Genomic DNA, 20,098 nt, shown 5'->3' on the forward strand with positions numbered 1-20,098 from the left:
CAGTTGATCCTAAAGGAAATCAGTCCTAAATATTCATTGGAAAGACTGATGCTGAAGCTCCAATACTTTGGCCACCTGATGCGAAGAACTGAGTCATTGGAAAAGACCCTATGCTGGGAAAGACTGAAGGCAGAAGGGGATGACAGAGGATGAGATGGCTGGATGGCATCACAAAGTCGACAGACGTTGACTGGGGGTGCAAGCTCTGGGAGTTGGTGCACAGGAAAGCCTGGCGTGCTGCAGTCCATGGGGTCGCAAAGAGTTGGACACAACTGAGCGACTGAACTGAACTAAAGTGAACTGAACTAAAGTGAACTAATAGCTGATTGATGTTGTATGGCAGAAACCAGCACAACATTGTAAAGCAATTATCCTCCAATTAAAACAAAAACAAAAACAACATGGCTGCCGAGTCCCTACACCTACCCTGAAAATACTTCATTCATGGGCATGGCAGTGACTGTTCCCATCACTGGCCTGTCTGGCTGCCCACTGCCTGCCAGCCCACATCCTGGTGGGGAACCTTAAGTGTGCCAACCGGCCCACAGAGGCAGGGGCTTTGTTTCTGATACAAGGATGGTTTTCTTCTGTGGATTGGAGTGGTATGGCTTTGCTGGGCCTGGGGCAGGAGTGGTGATGCCACAGCTTGGGAAGGAGGCAGTGCCCAGAACTATGTCAAGCCCATGAAGACCCTCTGCCAGTGTATACTCAGCGAAGAACCCTGTCTCTCCAATGGTCTCAGACAAGGACTCTGTGCTGGGTAGGGGGAGGGAAGGATAAAGCCACCTTCGGACACCTTGGAGTAACCACAGCATGTGGCCAAACAAAGCTGTTTAGGACAAAGCTATCTGAGGAGGCTGCCCCTCTGCCGGACCCTCCCAGATTGAGAGAAATGTTCTCTGGAAAGTGGAAAGCCAGTCACATCCTCATTCCAACCCTCCTCTTCATGCAGCCTCACAAAATTTACAGGAATTTTGGATCCTCGAAGAGATTACACTGTGTGTCCTCCAAGCTTTGCAATTAAGGAGGGACCTGCCTTGCCCCAAGGTTTCCCACTACCAGAAAATGGAAACCAGCACCCTTCACTCTTCTCCTATGAGAGACAGCAGTTACCGAGCTGGTGGCTTATGGACATTCTCTGGTCAGTGTTTAAGAACCAAGGCGCCCAGGAGCCTAGGGTGGATGAGCTGGGGTGAAGCTCGGTGTCCTTCCCTGTCTCCTTTACCCCTCAGTGCAGTCTCTCACTTGTACAAACACAGTGCTTTTAATTTAAAAAAAAATTTTTTTTTAATTAAAATACTGTTATACCCAGTGGAATGCAGCAGCAATCCTGGTACAGGGTGGCATAACAAAACAGCCATGTTTACATTTTAAATATTCACGATAACTTAAACATACAGACACACATCATGGTCTTTGGCAGAAAATGTTCACAGCACAAAAAAATACTTTAAAAAGAAATACCAAATATTAATCCAAAATATATTAAGTTGTTTTTTTTTTCTTTCACAATATTTTTTTGCCTTTTTCTCTCTTTTTTTCTTTTTGTTTTGTAAACAATGCACATGAACCAAATGCATTTTTCAGTTTTACAGAGGGGTAGGGGGATTTAAAAAAATATGCAATTGTCCAGCAAATGCGAATGTTTAAAAAGGAAACTTGAGGAACCATAGGAATAAAATAACACATACAAAAACCTAAAAACAATAAAAGAAAAACAAAAACAAAGACTCAAGGAGAACTAAAAACAGCCGAGACAAACCACTAAAACCCACCAGTCACTCATGGGGCTGAGTTGGGAGACTCTTTAAGACCAGAAGTAAAAGTCACTGCTACTGGCAGGCTGCCCTCGGACACTTCACTCCAGTTCCCAAGCGCTGGCCCTGTTTCAGGGTGCTGCGCACTGGCGGCTTGAGGAGCCAGCCTCAGGGCGCCATGCTGTGACAGGGGCCCATTCAGAGGACCATTTGAGTCACGTCTTACAGCTCATGGACTAGTTTTCTCCAGCATAGCTCCCTCTCCCAGTGCCTCCAGGGGGAACAAAGACTCTGATGAGAACAAGGCCATACCTCCAGTTTCCTTTCAGAGAACTGGTGCTGGGAAGCCCACCACGGCAGATCTGGGTGGTGGCGGACTTCATCTAGTTCAGGGTTCATAACCAAACTGACAAGCTGTCCCAAGGACAGGAGCTGTGGAGCCATTTCAAGAGGCTGGTGGTGGGTCCCTTGGGCATTTCAAACAGGGCTCAAGATGGGGATTAAGCAGCCAATATCCCATGGATCAAGCAGTAACAAAATCCATGGATCAAGGACTTGAGAAGGGGAGATAGCTGGGAGGAACCGAGGCAGCAGGGCTGGGAGCATGGAATGAGGGGGTGAATCTGAAGCAGCCCACTTCAATCTTCTATTTCACAAGAAAGGGAATTATGTACAAACGGCACGGCACATCCCAGTCCTCTCCACAGTGCGGGTGACGCTGGGGCCTCTGCAGGACTAACACGATCAACAGGCTGCCAAGATTCAAGTCCGGGTGATGCCCAGGAGGCAGTGAGGAGCTGAGGACCAGATGGAGTTGGAGGGACCACACTGAGCCAGGCCTATTAAACCAGCCCACCTGGAGTCCATGGGCAGCCATCCTTGGAAATCAGCCACCAAATCAACACATCCGCTCCCTCCCTGCCTGAGTGCCCAGTGTGGGTGCACTACTCCCTTCTGAGCTTTCAATTGCTACCCTGGCAGCAAGCCAGGTAAAGGTCCAGTCCTCATGCTGCGTGGGCCCAGGAGGAGCATGGGGCTAAGGAACAGGGTCTTCTGGGGGCACGGGTGCTCACAGCTTCCCTCTCCCATGCGGCATCCTGCTGGAATGGCTGTGTGGCAGAGGGCAGCAGGAAATGGTTCAGAGTCCCCACGGCACCAGCTCCTTCAGATCAGTATCTCCACCATGTCAGAAAAGTCCTGGACTCTGGATGTAGCAACAGAATCTGGAGAGATAAAGAGCCCAGGCACATGGCAACGAGGGTTACTAGACTGCTCTTTTAAATCGGGTAACATTTTAAAGATAGGCTCTGTCTTCACCAACTTTTCCCACCTCAGCTGCCCAGGTCCCCATAACTTGGCCAACCAGTCACAGAGCTCTGCTCCCTCCCAGCTCTCCATCCCGACCACCAGCCTCCAGAGTGGAAGATGCAAATGTTTATAACTAGGAACTGGTTGGAGGGCTTGGAGGGAGGGTGGAGAGCCCTGAGGGAGGGAGGCTGCCACATTCTTTTCATGCCTGTGGTTTTCTGAGCCGGTGAGGCACAGGCAACTATGCAAAGGCTACTGTGAAAGAGAGCAAACACATTCAAGGGCATCTTCTCAAATTTCTCCTTCCGGGACTCTTAAAACAAAGTCTTCTAACTCGGGAGTGCCAAGCTCCGTGATCTTAAATGTTCAGATTGGCCATTAAAGATGTAAGGAAGACTTCTTAAGAGGAGATAAAGGGCTTCCCATGTAGATCTGTTTGTAATTAGGGTTTCCAGTTCCCCTATTCCTATATCTCTCCCCAGTACTGAGGTAGGTCCCACATTCTGCTCACCCTCCCTGTGCAGGGCTCCCGGTGGAGTGTGGGCAATGAGTGAGGGTGGGATTCACACTCCAGGGTGCCCTCAGTCCCCCACAAAAATTGGGGGTGACTTACCCAGTGAGGCTGTTCTCTGGCCGCTGCTGCACCCCAAAAGGCTGTCAGGCTCCAGGCTGTCCGGAGGGCCATCAGTCTGGGTGCTCCCATCCCTGCTCCCATGTTTGGCGTGGGCAGCGAGGGGAGCCACAGCCACAGGCTCCTCCAGCGGGGCCCTGTCTGCTAGGAAGGCAGGAGTTTCAGTTATTGCCCTGTCCACAATATGTAGCCCCCATGAAGAATACCCTAACTTAACGACACCTCCTGGGGATGCTAGTTGCTCTTGATTTGCAAGAACTTTGATTACACTCCTGTTTCCAAACAGGATTGGGTTCCAAAAGCTTGGAGTGGAAGAAGCTTTCTTAAAAGGTTGTAGATTAAATCTTAGAACAGTAAGGATTTCTGGATTTCTGTGGTGTCTGCTTAGGAGGAAAAGTGGAAGTGCTGGCCCAGAAGGTACCTCTACAGGGGAAGCTTATTTTAACTTTGATGGTGAGTGGCTGGGGCCAGGGTGGTGGAATTTCCAGAGACGGGGACTACAGCCTGCTTTGTCACACCAGGGGACAGCTGCGGGCTGCAAGGTCACTAGAGCCAGAGTGTAAGCTGGCTCCCATGGGTGAGGAGTTGGGACCCCTAGCTCCTCTGAGCTTCAGTTCTGGAAGGAAAGGCCTGAGCACAACCTAGCCTCTGTTGCCCACCCATCTCCTCTCACCTGCAGCCAGTTGGGCAGAGGTATCCACCTGCTGCTCGCCGGAGGAGTGTCCTTGCCAGCCCTGGGTCCCTGCTGCTGCAGCCACGAAGATAGATGGCACTGACTTGGCAGGCCTCAGGGAGCCTGGGGTGACCTTGCCAGGGTCTTTCCTGGAACGCTGCTGAAGGACCTTGATCACGGCATCCTTCTCCAGGATCTGAGCATGGAGCACCTTTAACCTGAGGGGTGAGAGGCCATGTTTACATCTTCAGACCCACAGATCCTGTGGCCTCTGCCCTCCTTGCCTCGTGGAAATTGGAGGGAAAGCTTTCCCTAAAGCCAGGCTGGGCTCTCCTGGCCTTGCAGCAGGGGCCAGGATGGGGCCTTCAGAAGTGCCATCAGAGCTCTGCAATGGGATGCTTTGAAAACTACCAGTGCCTGAGGGGCTGGGCCGTTTCCACACTGGCAAACCCAGAGATAGGTTCTGGGTTCATCCGATGATGGTAGTGGCACAAACCCTGTCCTAGAGGGCCATCCCCAGGGCTGTTGATCAAGGGAGCTAAGTCGACTGCTTGTGTTTTTGAGCTAGGAAGAAGTCAAATGGAAATCCTGTGGGGCCTCTAATTTGTCTCTGGAGAGAAAATACCAGCTCCCCACAGGCCAGGGGCCTAGGCCACATTCGTTCTGGGGTGGTACCTGGCATGTAGGGTAGGAAAGTCTAGTTCTCTGATTTACACGGTGGGAGGGGGGGAGCAGGTAGAAGTCTGAAGCCTTGAGTATCATCCAAGAGTGGAGTCTCTTGGGCAGACCAACAACTTGGTTGGCACCTCTGAGAAAGAATAGCCTGTAATGCCAGCTGGGCCTAAAGCAGGGGGTCAGCTCAGAAGTAGGAGGGATTGTTAGGCTGGGCGGAGTGAGGGGTGTTTATCATGGATTAAAGACCAGGCAAAGAAAAGAAACGAAGTTACTCAGTAGTGTCCGACCTGTGACCCTATGGACTGTAGCCCGCCAGGCTCTTCTGTCCATAGAATTCTCTAGGCCAGAATACTGAAGTGGCTTGCCATTTCCTTCTTCCTCCAGGGGATCTTCCCAACCCAGGGATTGAACCCCAGTCTCCTGCACTGCAGGCAGACTCTTAACATCTGAGCTACCAGGGAAGACCTAAGGCCCAGGCAGGGGCTGGACAAATCCCACCCTACCCCCACCCCCTACCCCAGGTACTCGGCCTGCAGTGTCCAACCTGCTTTCCATCTCCTGATGCCTGTGGCCGCCGGTGAGCAGGCCCTCGTTGAAGCTGCTGCTGGGCGAGGGCTGGGGCGAGTGCCGGATGAGAGTGGTGTCGCGCTGGGCGGCGGCCGTGGCGGCCGCATCCATGGCAAACTGCCTCATGGCACGTTCCTCCAAGTACTTCTGTTCCCACTTGGTCATGTCAGCTTCCAGCGCCAGCACCTGCTCCTCCTTCTCCCGCAACTGCTCCGACAGCCGCAGCGCACTGAGCTCTGGGGTCCCACCACTGCCACCACCACCTCCGGGGGGGCTTGCCTGTCTCTGCAGAGAGAGGGGTACCATGGTCAGGGGTGGAGAGTGGGGTGTGTTGGCTGCAGGTCCTCACTGCCACGTGAGGAACCTGAGGCCAGTGCTTGGTCCTGGCACCACGCACTCTGTACAGCCTGCTTCCAGCTGGAGATGAAGGCGAGCCACAGGGCCCCACAGCCTTGCCCCAAATCCTGTGGCCAAGGGCGCAGAGGAGATTGGGTTTGCTTTTGCATAGTGACCATATACACTGTCCTCCAAACTGGGGAAGGGGTGACTTAATGACACGGGACAACTGGTGTAAACAGGACAGACCCTGGCAATCTAGGACCTCTGGTCACCCTGCCTCTGTGGGAAGGGTGAGGCTAGGAGTGGAGACAGAACTCTATCTGGTCTATAAACATGAGAGCTATTTACACAGTCCAAAGTGAGGATAAAGGCCCAGGATCTGGGCGACTATCTTCCCCACCTCCGATCTTGGGGAGACATATAAGAGCTGGCTAGTCCCCACTCCAGCACTCTTGCCTGGAAAATCCCATGGACAGAGGAGCCTGGTAGGCTGCAGTCCACGGGGTCGCTAAGAGTCGGACACGACCGAGCGACCTCACTTTCACTTTCATGCACTGGAGAAGGAAATGGCAACCCATTCCAGTTCTTGCCTGGAGAATCCCAGGGATGGCGGAGCCTGGTGGGCTGCCGTCTATGGGGTCGCACAGAGTTGGACACGACTGAAGTGACGCAGCAGCAGCAGCAGTCCCCTCCATCACAGCTCCTGAGAGACTTTCTCCAGAGACCAAGGGTGCCAATCCCAGCTGCTGCTGAGGATAGAGGCCCAAGGCTCGAGTCCCTGAGATCGGCACATGGTCAAGGGGCAAGGCCTCTGCTGAGACTGATGGGCCAGGAGGGCACTTCCGCAAGGTTGGCCCAGGTCATCCTAACTTTCCAAGAGGGCTCGGCCTGGATCTCACCAGGGGCTCCTGGGGTCTTCCCAGCTCACCTGCTGTGCACGAAGGGCCTTGAGTTCCTGCTCCAGGCGCGTCCGCAGACGTAGCTCCAGCTGCTCACGCTTCTCGCAGGCAGCCTGCAGCTGCCCCAGGGCCTGCTGTAGCCGCTCCACCTTCTCCACGTAGGCCTGCTTCTTCCGTAGCTCCTCCTCAGCTCTTGCCGCACGGCCCTGTGCATTGCTCAGGGCCTGCTCCAGCAGCTCGGCCCGCCGCCGCTGGTCCTCGATGGCTCCGCGCAGCAGTGCCATCTCCCGCTCTAGCTTCTCCTGCTCCTGCTGCTGCTCATAGCCTGCAGCAAGACAGGGAGGGACCCGGTCAGGGACGGCAGCTCCCTCGCTGCCCCACAGAGCACCCACCACGTGCCACGCTCTGTGCTGACCGCTACTCAAGCTTGACTGCATCTTCTCAGTAACACAGGAGTTAGGTACCCTTATTAACCCCATTGTATGGGCCAGGAGACTGAAGTTTAAGTTAAGGCCTGAGCAAATGGGAATGTCAGACCAGGACCCTTGCAGTGATAACTGGGCCACACTGCTCCTCTGCTGGGAAGTGGCCTTGCCAGGAGAGAGCACGAGACACTGTCCACCTGTGCTGGGTGTCACATCGCCAAAACACATTCACAACTTCCCTCCAGCCTCATGGTGATACTAGAGACTGGGCAGGCAAGAACCACGATGCCCATCTCCAGATGAGAAAAGAGAGGCTCAGGTGGACTGTCACGTGGTCATCATCCAAGTGGGAGAAGCACCGTGTGTTGCCCCAGGAGTCAGGCATCTACACATCTTATTCCCCTGAAGCCTCCAATGACAGTCCGGGATCTGTGATCCCCACCTTCAAGAGGAGGAATCATAGGAGGTGCATGATGCTACCAGGTGGGGATCAAAGTTAGCCTGCCTCTGAAGAACCAGGCTGCTTGGCTATGGTGTGAGGCCCTCGAACTCAGAGGCCTCAGAGCTTATTCTGTGAAACCAGGCACCCCACCCCCACCCCTAGTGTGCAGGCTGCTTGCCTTGCTGGAAGGAAGAGGGGGACCTGTTATGGGGCCTGCCTGATGGACTCAAAGGCACCATCTCTAGAGCAGCACTGTCACAGCAGAGTGGAATTTTCTGCTGTAACGGACTTGCTCTACACTGTGCCAAGCAGAGCAGCAGCCACTAGGCACACGTGGCCAGTGAGCACTTGCAATGTGGCTAGTGCCACGGAGGAGTCAAATTTTTAATTTTATTTCATTTTAATTAATTTTAATCTTTGGGCCACGTGTGGCTAAATACCTATCAGATAGGACAGTATAGACTCTGGAACAGAAGAGAACTACACAGGGCCCTGGGGCAGAGAAGGAGGACACAGGCCACCCAGGTCAGCTCTGGTTCACTCTGAATTTTTGAAGGCTGGGCCCAGGCCCACCTCATTCTTTGGGGTGAAGGGGAAAGTTGGCGAAACTCAGTAACACTGGGCCTCTCATCCCGAGCTGGCCTGACACCTGAATGTGGTGGAGAGAGCAGGCAAGAGTGCTGACTGGGACTTTGGACCCAGAGACAATGGCCCTGTCCTGGGAGGCTTCACAGAGATGGACAGCTTATAGAGTTAGCCGGAGGCTGGCAGCTCATCCCAGTCTTAGATGGTCCCATCTTACAGCCTCAGAATCTGAGGTTCGGGTGAGAAGAAACTGCCCAAAGGAACCAGGCCTCAGGACTCGTGGGCAGGGCCTGACCAGAGCTGGCAGTCTGTACTGCTTGCCTAGTAGGAAAGCAGATAGCACTGGTGACTGGGGCCACACTCTCCTAACTAGCGCTGACTCTGGAAAACAGGTGAGATCAACCACAGACATTTTCCCTGAGGATTCTTGCTTCTGGATGTCAGGAGCAAGGAAGGGTAGTTTGGCTTTCCTCAGCCCTTGGGGACAGTTCCAAGGGCCCAGCCTTTGGCTTCCAGAAGGTTCCTGCTGCCTTGCACACCTCTAATACCCTGGTGGCTTCCCTGGTGGTTTGGACAGTAAAGAATCAGCCTAAAATGCAGGAGACTCAGGTTCGATCCCTGGGTCAGGAAGGTGCCCTGGAGAAGGGAATGGCACCCCACTCCATTATTCTTGCCTGGGAAATCCCACGGACAGAGAAGCCTGGCCGGCTACAGTCTATGGGATCGCAAATAGTGGTAAGCGACTGAGCAACTAACATTTTGAAGGCCCTGGTAGAGCTCGGAGGCTTGAGACCTTGGCCATCCCCAGCCACCAGGATAAAACTCTGGCGGGAGGGTGCCGCCGCCTACAGGCTGGGGTGGGAGCAGATTCGAGAGACACAGAGGGGGGCCATGGGCTGGGGAGCACTGGAGGGAGCAAGAGGGCTTCCATGGGGGAATGAGGCCCCCCCAGCAAGCCCCAGTCGCTTTGTCCCACTGTCCCTCCTCCCGCAGCGTGCCGGGCGGGGCGCAGGCAGGAGTGCGGGGGGAGGGGGAGGCACGCGCAGCGGAACAGCCCGGGCTCAGGAATGCCCGGCATCCAGGTCACCCGCCGCTTCGAGATTAATGGCTCCAGGCAGGAGCCAAGAACAGCCTCACTCCCCAGGGAGCGGAAACGCCTCCGGGCTGGCCAGCCCCCGGCCCCTCCCCTGCCTGCTCCCAGGAACCCGCTGAGACTTCCTTTCTTTGGCAAAGCCAGGCCCCATTCTGCCCCTTTCCAGCAACCCATCCTCTCTGGACAATGATGAGACCCCCCTCAGGGATATCCCCACTCCCCAGCCCTTACCACCATCCCCTCCCTCCCAGAGACCTTCAGTCATCTCCTCCTACCTCCTGCCTACCCTCAACCCTCAGCCCTTCAGTGTTGCATTCCCCCATCCCCTTTGGGGGCTACCCTGTCCAGGCCTGAGCCCTGCTTGAGGTAGGTGCTGCTAGCCAGAGCTCAGTCTTCAAGCTGCCTCTCTGCTTCCAGACACCGCCAACCACCTAGCTTAAGCTCAGTAAGCTTTTGGAGGGGTTCCTCCTTCATAGAAGGCATCATTGTTCAGACACCAGCTGCTCCAGTGCACTCCTTTGCAAACACTCAAACATCACTATAGCAGGCAGTAAGAGCATAAAGGAGGAGCTTATCAATAACTGCCTCTCTGAAGGCTACAGCTTCTTCCTACTATTGAGTTGGTGGCTTCCTTTGTCCCCCGTTCCTTCAAACTGCTTCCACCTCCACTGGAGCTATCCTGCTGCTGCTTCACCTGCCACCCCACAAAACCTCTCTCTCAGGGTTCTGGGGACTGCCCCCCATCACTGGCCTCCAGGGCCAGGCCATGCTTGTTCCCTGGAATCCATGGTGGGACGACCCTGCTCCTTACTCAAGCTCCCTACCTCTCTTGACCTTGTGCTGGCCCCTTCCTGGCCTGTTCCTGCTCTGCTGCACACCTGCCAGGGGCCCGGCACGGCTGCGCTAGGGAACAAATGAGTGACTGCACGGGCCAGTCAACAATGAACTCATCCGCTCTTCAAGAAGCCTTTGACTATCCTTTTTAGGGGATCCCTCCTGACTTCCTTCTTTAGGCTGCGGTGTTCGTGAGCTCCATTTTTGACTGGTGCCAACACTTGTTATGGCCCAGCCTCACCATGCTCCCTAGCTTTCCACATGTCCATGCCCCGGGAGACTCAGACTCTTCCTTCTCGCTCATCCCACCTGTTTCCAGAGTGCTTGGCTCTCCTCAACTGCTTCTAGAGGACACCGAACTGATGCTCAGCACACCTCCCCAGCTGTCCCTGTCCCTTTACCCACTGGTCTTCCCAGTACACAGGGAACCAGATCCTGCTCCCCTTGGGAAGCCGCCCCTCCCGAGTCCAGTCCAGTGATGGGTGCATAGTGGGCATTCAGTAAACCCACACTCCAAGCCTGCTTTGGCAGAGGAGGCCAACCCTCCCTCAAGAGGAGCTCTCCTGGTTCCACCAGCCACACCTCTGTTTGGGCTCCTGAGTGGGTCCCCTACTTACTCTGAGCCAGCAGCTTAGCCACCATGTCCTGACTGCCTGCCTGGGCCTCCTGCGTCTTGCTTGCCAGGCGGCGGTTTGCAGATTCTAATCTTTCTGTTTCAAATGAAGAAAAGACGTTTTAAGGAAAAAGGTTTGAGTACAGGTGAAGCTGCCTGCTGAGGTGCACCCCCTCACCAGGGAACTATCTGTCAGGCTGCATTCTCCAAGCTTGGGGTGGGCTCATAGGGAAGCCCCGGGTCACCCTGGGCCACACGGGTGAGAGCTCCAGGAGGGGCCCCAAGGTCTAGAACACAGAAACAAGCATCTCTCTATCGAGGTGGCTCCCAAGGAGTCTCAGCCTAGTCCCCTTTGAATTGATTTGTACTGTTTCTGCAGAGGCAAGAGATTCTGAATGATGTCCTAGAACAGTGGAATCAAGCTGTCCAAAGGTGGTCCCTGTCCCTCCACCTGCGTGAGCGGTCCTCACCTCTAAGATCCCGGTTGAAGTCCTGCAGCCGCCTCATCTCACTGTCCATCTTGTTCCGCATAGTCTTCTCCAAGGCCTCTCGCTTGGAAGAGGCCCTTGTTAGGCTCTCGTGGGCCTCAGAGAGCCGCTGGATTTCGCTCTCCAGCTGCAAGAGGCAGAGAGCAGAGCTGAAGGAATGGGAGAGCTCCCAGGGTGGCAATGGGATCAAGGTCCCTTCCTTAGGCCAGGGTTGACTGCTGACTCTCCATCAGAAAGGGTGAGAGAGAAGAGACAAAGCCACAGCAGAAAACCCACCTAGTCTGAGTGGGACAGGCTGCAGCCTGTGGCCTCCAGAGAGGGACCAGACTGCTGGAACAGGCAAGTCAGGGTCCCTTCAACTGTCCCAAGGTCCTGAGTGAACACAAGGCCACGTTCTCTGGAAGGAGCTGCCTCCAGGGTGACCAAGGGCAGCTACCTGGTGCCTAGAGTCCAGAAAGAAGCATTTTCCTTTTGTTTGGCTTCTAGGGAGAAATTTCAGCACAATGGACCAGGATCAAGCACTGAGGCTCCAACTGTGGTCTGGGGGGGTGGACCTATCTTGGAGACCACGGGACAGTCACAGAAAGCCTAAGGCTACCTGCTAAGGCTGAGTGCACAGCTGGTGCCCCTTCAGTAAGAAGGGAGCACCAGATCCAGCCTGAGCTGCCTGGAGTATGTGCCTCTTCAGCCATCCCCCGACAGGGCCAGCCTGGCCCCGGATGCCCCACCCACTTGGCAGCTGGCAGGTTCTGCACGTGCTCCTAGCTGGCCCGTGATTCCAATAAGTCGCTCGTTTTTTGCCAAGAGGAGGGGCTTTCTCTGTGACCAGGGCTGGCCTGGAACAGACTTGCTGTTGTGTGGGGGATACAAAGGGCTCTCTGTGGGAGGTGTCCACGGGAGGGGGCGTGTGCAGGGAAAGGGTGCAACCATGAGGGAGTCGGTGAATGGGCTCTTTCTAACCACTACTGGGCAGCAACTGCTCGTGCTCTGGGCCTGCTCTGCCGGCTGCTCCCCAGCTGTCTGGAGTCAGCCAGGGAGGGGTGCAGGAGGGATGGGGGGTGCCCCCAGGGGCAGCTGAGAAGCCCAGCTAGACCAGCTTTTAGACTCCTCTGCCTCCCTTCTGACAGCCCCCTCCCTGGTCAGCCCTGTTGGGGTTCCCTTCTTGCCCCCTGCTGCTTCTCTGAGGCCTGAGCAGGGCTTACCTTCTCGATGCGGCCAGCCTTCTCCACCGTGCTCTCCAGCTCCCTCTGCAATCTCTCATTGTCCCTCTGCAGCCTGGCGTTCTCCCTTAGCACAGTCTCCATCTGGGCCAGGTGGGCACCGCCTGAGGTGGCCAAAGAGGCCTGGGTGCTTGCCGGGCCCTCCACCCCAGGAGGGCTGAGGGCGGCCAGGTGTGGGGGCGGGTGGCGCCCCTGAGGCTGCTGCAAGTATTGGTGCTGCTGCTGCTGCTGCGGGAGGAACACAGGGGGCACCTGGGCCTGCAGGATCCTGGGGGGCAGAAGAGACGGTCCTGAGACCACGGAGCCACAAAGAGTTGCCCTAGCCCTCCCGGGCAGACAGCTTTCCTGCAGCGTTAGGCAGTAACCTCTAGGCAAGGCCTTTCCACATGGTGTCCCCAAGACCCGCAAGGGCCAGGGAAGCAGGGCTGCAGGGCATTACCATCAGCACACTTATTTCATGCCCAGCCTCCTGTGGTCCAGGCCTTGGGGATCAGCCTGAATAGTCCCAGCCATAGGCAGCTCTTTTTGAATCTGGAGGTCACACTCATCATGACTGAAACTCACAAACTTCCAGGCACCCGGGCCCCAGCAGCTACCCTGTGTCTGTTCCCACTCCTGGTGTCAGGCCCTCCATGCACACCTGCCCAGGCAGCACACTCGCTTCTTCTCCCTCCTATTTTGAGTCCTGTCACCCCTTGAAGAAACATTTTTAGAAGACTGTGGCTAAGGTTAGAGCGGTGAGACAGATGTCAGGCTGAGTCTGGGCTCCAGAGTCTGACAGATCAGGCGTTCAAATTCTGGCTCCAGTGTTTGAGTCCATGGCGCATGGGCCCATGCTCAGTTAGGAGGGTGAGAGTCTCTAGCCTCAGGCAGGTTGTCAGGGCCACATCTGCCTGGCAGAGTGCTGGGCCTGCAGTGGGCATCTCCACAGTGACAGTCTACCCTCTGTCTCTTCTCGTGGAGACTACAGCCTACTCTCTGCTCAAAGAGTAAATGTGACCTGAACAGTGGATTATCCAGGGTGAAGGGGCCACCTGTGAACTATTACAATAGCTTAGGTTAGGGACAGTGTTCTCCTGGCCTCTGGTACTGGGGTCCCATGTCAAGGTCTTCACCCTCAAGGTCCCACCATCAAGCATGTGGGGTCACACAGCTTTTCTGGGGCCCTGTGGCTCTGATGTAAGAGAATTAGACTGCCTCAGTTTCACCAGGAGCTTTCCCAAGTCCCAGAAGCCGCAGACGAATCCATCGCCTGCCCGTCCCCTCATCCTTCCCCTTCCAGACTCCAGCTCCCCTGCTCTTCTTAGACCCAAGGCTAAGTCCCACCGCCAGCTCCCAGCAAACAATCTTCACCAGATTAGCTGAAGGAGAAGCTGGCAGATGTATTTCTTTTCCTGTCCAAGGTAGAGCTTCCAGTGAGAGCTGAGAGGTACCCCACTGGAATATGCAGACTCTCCCTGTGCTGCTAAATGTGGCACCTTGGGGTGGCTCCCTCCAACTCGCTCCCCTGCTCCGGGCCAGGCAGACACAAATGGCATTCTTTGGGGATGACTGGGCTCTCAGAAAGCATAGAGCCTCCTTTCCTTCACACTTACTCCCCACCCCCCACTCCCCCACTTTTTTTGTTCTCCTGCAAACAGTCGACTTCCTTTCCACGACATTATCTTTTCCTGACAGGGCTCAATGAGCATGGTCCAAAGAAGAAACCACGACTCAGCTTCTGAAACTCTTCCAGGTCCAAGCCCTAAGAAGGGAGGTAAGGCAGGGGGGCCTTGAGGCCGGCAAAACCCCACAGGCTCAGTCCTCTGGCGCCTCCATTCCAGAGCTATCACGTCACTCATTTCTCGAGAGCGGAGAAAGGCATCTTTCCCGGGCAAGGTTGCACCATGGCAAAGCAGGTGACTAAATGAGGACTCAGCAGGCACGACGAAAACCAGACTTGAACCTTGGGGCACCAGAGGAAGGGGGTCTGCAAGCCTTCAGGCCCCTCCACTGGGGTTTCCTGGACCCCTGTGTGTGGGGTGGGGGGGGTGGGGGGGAATTAAGGGCGTGTGAAAAGGGCGTGTGCCACCTTCTCGGGAGAAGGTCCTGGGCCAAACGAGAGCCTCATTTCTAGGAACCTTATTTCTGAAAACTCTCTGGGCTTCCTGCCCCTCCTGGGCATCCCTGCTTCCATTCATGCCCCTAGAATCCATTCTCTACAAGCAACAGAGGAACCTTTTTGAAAAGGGACGCCAAATCACATCCTCTAAAGGCTTCCCTTCGCTCTCAGAATTAAAAGCTGAGCACCACCCCCCCCGCCCGGTCCCCTGCTAGCCTCCGCCACAGCTACTCTGGAGCCTCCACATAAAGGGGCTTCTGGAACAAGAACCTTCTCCCAGGCTCCTGCCCCATGGACCACACAGAAGAACATAAACGGAAATGAATGGCAGTGCCAGGGCAGCTCCCGCCCCTGTGTAGGGGAGGAGAGATCTCTACGGAGGCCATCGGGTCCTTTCTTCCTTGCCTCCACTTAGGAATGGCTCCCAAAAATCATGGACAGCAAAGAAGAAAAGACTTCTGTTTTTAGAAGCTTCCAGAGGCGGTCCCAGCTTCTTCCCACTTAACTTGGGAAAGATTCCCAACTCTAGTCCTTGCAAGTTCTTTCTGAAATCTAACCTTTAACTCCCTGCTCTGATTGACAGCCCCTGAGAACCCTAGTTACTTAAAGGCTACAGCCAATTAGGCAATGGTGTCTGTCTCGAAATTAAAGCGAGGGATGCTGCTAAATTCTCATGTGACCCTGGCTAAATCCTTCTTTCCTTCCAGTATTAGCTCCCATCTTGGGAGGGAGAGGGTATCATCAGCCTTCCTCTGGAGCTCACCAGCCTCCTGGAGGCTCTTCACCCTGGGAAAACTACACTGGAAGGAACCCAAGAGCCTGAAGACCAAGGTGGGCAGTTACCTGACTTCTGCATGCTGGAAGTGTGGACTGCCACGGGCACGGTACCGCGGGTCAGTGACGGCAGAGGTGGTCTCATGAGCTAGCATGACGTGTGGGTACTGAGGTGGAGGTCCTCGCGGCTCCGGGCCCTCGAGAGTGGGGGCGCCCCTGGCTGGGGGGCCCTGCTGGTTGCGGGCCAGCTGGGGGAAGCTGTGAGAGGCACTCATGTGGCTGGGGGTGCGGGCCCCATTCCTCTCCAGGGACAGCTGCAGGAGTCGCTCGCTCAGGGAGCGCACGTGCCCGTGCCTCAGCTCACGCAGGGCTTCATCCTGCCTCCGGCTGCCTCCTGGGGGTCCGCGGGGATCTCGGTCCCCCACGTGTGGCCAGGGCCCCGCCTGCTGGGAGGCATAGTACTGTGAGTGGGCTTTGGCCTCCTCATAGGTGGGCAGCTCCTCGCCCTTGCCAGGCTGTGGGCACAGGCGGTAGAGGCCGTTCTCTGCCAGGTGGGTCTCGGTGCCCTGGTGCTCCTGGCCCTGGGGTTCCTGCCTCGTGGCCTGCTGCAGCACCTGACTGTCCTCTGGTGCCATGATCTCCATGGGGGCCTGGGGGCTTCCTGTGCCCCCAGCCCCTGCCCCACCGCGCAGGGCCTGTTGCTGGATGGCCAGCAGTGTGCGGGTCTCAGTCAGGTTGCCATAGCGCAGCTGTTCCTGGATGAGGCGGTGCAGGACCGTACCTGAGGAGTCTTCCAGCGTCCTCATGCTCCCTGGGCTTGCACACACCCACCTGGACAAAGGCCAGTGGCACCTGGCCCCAGAGCACCTGAGGAGGAGAAAAAGAAGAGCACTCAGTGGGAGCACATGGGAAAAGTCGGACTTTCCACTGCTGTCTGATGAAGGGCACACATGCCCGTCAGACTGCCAATGCTGCCACCTACTGATTAAGGCAAGTCACCTAACTTCTGAGCCTCAGTTTCTCCATCGGAAATAGGGAAATAATGCTAGCTTCATGGAGTTGAGAACTAAGAGGCAATGGCTATTGAGCTCCCAGTGAGCTATAAATCCTTGGCAAAGGACTGCCATTATAATCATATTCGTGGAGACTTACTGTGCCTAGAGAGAGATACCAGGAACCTAGACACCAGGAACCTTAGGCTCCTATAGTCAACTTCCCATGAGAGAGCCTGATGAGAAAGTTCAGGGCAGGCCTAGTTCAGCTTTAAACACTAAGCTCTTGTGTCTCCTGCATTAGCATGCAGATATTTTACCACTGCGCCACCTCTACTTTATCACAGGTGATAAAGCGTGAGTCCCGCCCAGTAGATGTGGTAAAGAATCTGCCTGCTAATTCAGGAGACACAGGACACACGGGATGGATTCCTGAGTTAGGAAGATTCCCTAGAGTAGGAAATGGCAACCCACTCCAGTATTCTTGCCTGAAAAATCCCAGGGACAGAGGAGCCTGGTGGGCTACAGTCCACAGGGTTGCAAAGAACTGGACACAGCTGAGCATGCCTGCATGCGTGCAGCAGCCCGGTAGAAGCCCTAGGCAAACAGCCCCCACAGCATGAAGCATGCCTGAACCACGGCCCTGGCACAGCTAACTCAAAACCCTTTACCCTGCGGAGCCCTCTGTCATGGGATGACCTTGGCAGTCACTCTGCAAGGTGAACAGGAAGGAGAAAATGCATCCGGAGTGGTGAATAAGGGAGGAAGGATGAGACAGACTACACTGAGTGGTTTTGCAAAAGGAGGCAAAAAGGTGCCCCCCATCAAGGTTTGTGGGCCAGGCACATAGTCTGTGCACTGACAGTAAGCGCACACGTGCTCTAGGAAAAAGAAAGGGTGGCACGATGTCTCTGATTTTATGATCACCACCCCAGCCACACACACACTTGCTCCTTGGAAGTGCCCGATGGTCCTCTAGGTACGAGGGGATGGGCCCTCAGCATCTTTACATGGGTAAGACTGCTTGAGTTGACTGAAGGAGTGTGGGAGCTGCAGGCACTGGGGGCTGGTGACTGCCTAAACTGCAGGGAGATTGTCTCCTGAGGACGGTGTTCCCTTCTGAGCCTGCGCTCCCAGTGGCTTATGGCCTGGAAGGCTGCCCGCCTCACCTGGATTCCTTTCCACAGCCTTCTCCAACACAAACCTCCAAACTGGGATTCAGGGAAGACCAAACAAAACCCACACCTCCACACGTCCTGTGTATATAGGAGGACAGTGGGAGGAATGTGGCCCCTCCTCTGCCACAGAGCTAGCCCCAATGCCCGGCTCCAGTTAGGGCTTGGCTGGCTGGCAGAGCAGCCATTCCCAACCCACTCCCTCCTCCCAGCTGCCCAGAACTGGGGAGAGAGAGATGGGTCTAGAGGACATCTCGGTGTTCAGACTTCCCGGGACCACATCATCCCCCCTACCCCACCCCACCCTCCACCCCCACACATACACACAGGGGTCACACACATACACACAGGGGGCACACCCATATACGGGGCGCGCGCGCACACACACAGAAGATGCAAGACTCTAGAGTTACCCGAGGCCAAACAGGAATCAGTTCGCCCTAGCGTTTCATCCACGGGGCATTTCCTAAGTTAAACACTGTCTGGGCTGACTCCAGCCGAGAAGGACCGGGGAATGCAGTTTTCCGGACAGATTCCAGCCCTCCTCCTCCCCCAACAGTGTGCCTGGGATCAGGGAACACTTCGCGCGCCTTTCATTCCTCGTTTGTCTCAGTCAAATCTCTCAGATGGACACAGCTAAGCTGTTACTAAAATCCGCGCCCCCGACCCGGATCGTGCAGCCCTGCTGCGCTAGCGCGCTGGGCTCTCTGAAACACCCGCTTCGAAGCAACCACACAACTCCGGCCTTTACCTTGGCTCACTCTGGCCCAAGGAACCGAAGCGAGGGTCTTTTAAGTCAGATCGCACCCCAGCCAGGGATTCCGCCCTACCCGGACTCCTGGCTGACCACGAGCACCCTGCGGCCGCCGCAGCGCCTGGAGCGGACGACGGTAGCCGTGGTCCAGAGAGGTCTTTAAGCGTCGTGGATCCGCCTCCCCCCTCCCTCCCGAGCCCTCTTTGTTTTCCAAATGCCCCAGAGCTGACGTCACCGGGCTGGACGGCAGGCTGCATTCTTTCTAAGTGAGAGCCAGACCGTGGCTCCGGAGAGGATTTTCCAAGGAAGACAAAGAGGAATTCTTGGGCTAGTTAGGGAGGAAAGACACCTGTAACCCCCACCCGCGAACCAAATTAGCCCCCGGGCCCTGCAACTTGAGCTCCAAGCGGCGCCTCCTTCCCAGATCCGCGCTCCCAGACACCCACTCCTATCTGCCCACGGGCTGTCCCCTCCTTCAGCCCCTGCGGACCCGCGCCGCCTGCGAGAGTTCCCAGGAGACTTGCAAGGCGCCCCCGGACGGAGCTGCCCTTGCCCCGCCGGCTGCGGGCAAAGGCGCACCGCTCCTGGAGGACTCAGGGTCCTCTTGGCTTCTGTTCCCTCTCCCGGAAAAGGCTGGGCTGGAGCGCCTCTCTGCAGCCCCGCGCGCTCCCCAAAGCGCCAAGAGGCCTTTCTTACCGCTGCGGCCCGCGAGTGCTCCGAGCGGTCAAATCCGACGGCCCGGCCCGGCTCAGCTCAGCTCTGCGGTGGAGGTGTGCTCTCGGCAGAGGCGCCGACGCTCTGGCGGCTCAGCCCCAGCGCGCAGCCCCAGGGTCGGCCCGCGCCGGAGGCGGCTGCTATGCCAGGAATGTGAGAGTTTCAGGTTCCCCCTCGGGATCAAAGCGAACCACAAATAACCTCGTAGCGCGCCGCCCTCCTCCGCTCTCCGCCTCCTCCAGCTCCCTCCTCCCCGCCCCCGCCTTCCTCCGGGAAGGCGGCGCTGTGGACCTGGCCGCCCCGGCCTCCTGGACTCTCTGCGCCCCTCCCCGGCCAGCGACCTCCGCTCTCCTTAGGAGCGCTGGAATCCATCTAGGCCCCTTACCGCCCTCAGCCCCATACCCGGCCTTCCTCTCACTCCTCCAGCTCCATCGGCTGGACGACACCGAGAATGTACGTGGCATGCCCTCGAGAGAGACCCTGGGTGTTGCTGCTGGACGTGGTTGGGGGTGAGAGGGGCTTGGTGTGTGTGTGTTGTGCAGTGAGGGAAGACTGGAAAGATGTCCATATCTGCCCGATCCAGACCGTGCCCCAAGCGAAGAGTTGACTCTTGCTTCCAGCCGGGAGCCTCGCTGGTCGTCGCCGGCGGCAACCTTTGAATTGCACTTTTATTGTTTACAAACACCTTCGCCAGCCCTTTTCGGATCTGTTTCCACAGGAAGTGCGAATCTGGGATGAAAAATCTTCCGGCTAATTTGACCCACTTTACCAGCTGAATCGCCCGCCGCCAGGCGATCTGTCCAGCTCTTCCCAAAGAAGGGGCACCCCTTTACGGGTGCCAGCACCCGCTTACCGCCTGGTCATCCCGCCAACCCTTCCAGTCATCTTGCCAGGGATTTTTTTTTTTTAATCATCTCTGTCTTATAAATGAGGAAACCAAGGCTCAGAGAGATTAATTAGCTTGCCAAGAGTCACACAGAGAGTAAGTGATGAAGCCAGGTAACCAGTGGGCTGCTCAGCTTCTCATTCCCAAAACTTT

General features: G+C 56.1%; 1 protein-coding gene across 4 annotated transcripts; it reads right to left on the minus strand.

The window, feature by feature from the left end:
- Positions 1-1,262: 1,262 nt before the first annotated feature.
- Positions 1,263-19,216, minus strand: AMOTL2 (angiomotin like 2). 4 transcript variants are annotated; one of them, XM_040232848.1, is made up of 10 exons: positions 19,042-19,216; positions 15,494-16,291; positions 12,532-12,817; positions 11,312-11,456; positions 10,846-10,938; positions 6,879-7,174; positions 5,589-5,896; positions 4,370-4,587; positions 3,679-3,837; positions 1,263-2,980 (listed from the first exon to the last, which is right to left on the minus strand). In XM_040232848.1, exons 2-10 carry the CDS (start codon positions 16,228-16,230, stop codon positions 2,922-2,924), a joined length of 2,301 nt encoding a protein of 766 aa, XP_040088782.1. In that variant the 5' UTR covers positions 16,231-16,291; positions 19,042-19,216; the 3' UTR covers positions 1,263-2,921. The 4 variants fall into 4 exon arrangements, with proteins under 4 accessions (XP_040088782.1, XP_040088766.1, XP_040088792.1 ...); XM_040232832.1 differs by having other exon boundaries at positions 3,679-3,840; XM_040232858.1 differs by lacking the exon at positions 19,042-19,216 and adding an exon at positions 18,343-18,459.
- Between the last annotated feature and the right edge of the window lie 882 nt (positions 19,217-20,098).

Source organism: Oryx dammah, unplaced genomic scaffold (genome assembly GCF_014754425.2).
Source record: "Oryx dammah isolate SB20612 unplaced genomic scaffold, SCBI_Odam_1.1 HiC_scaffold_2, whole genome shotgun sequence".
Taxonomy (NCBI): domain Eukaryota; kingdom Metazoa; phylum Chordata; class Mammalia; order Artiodactyla; family Bovidae; genus Oryx; species Oryx dammah.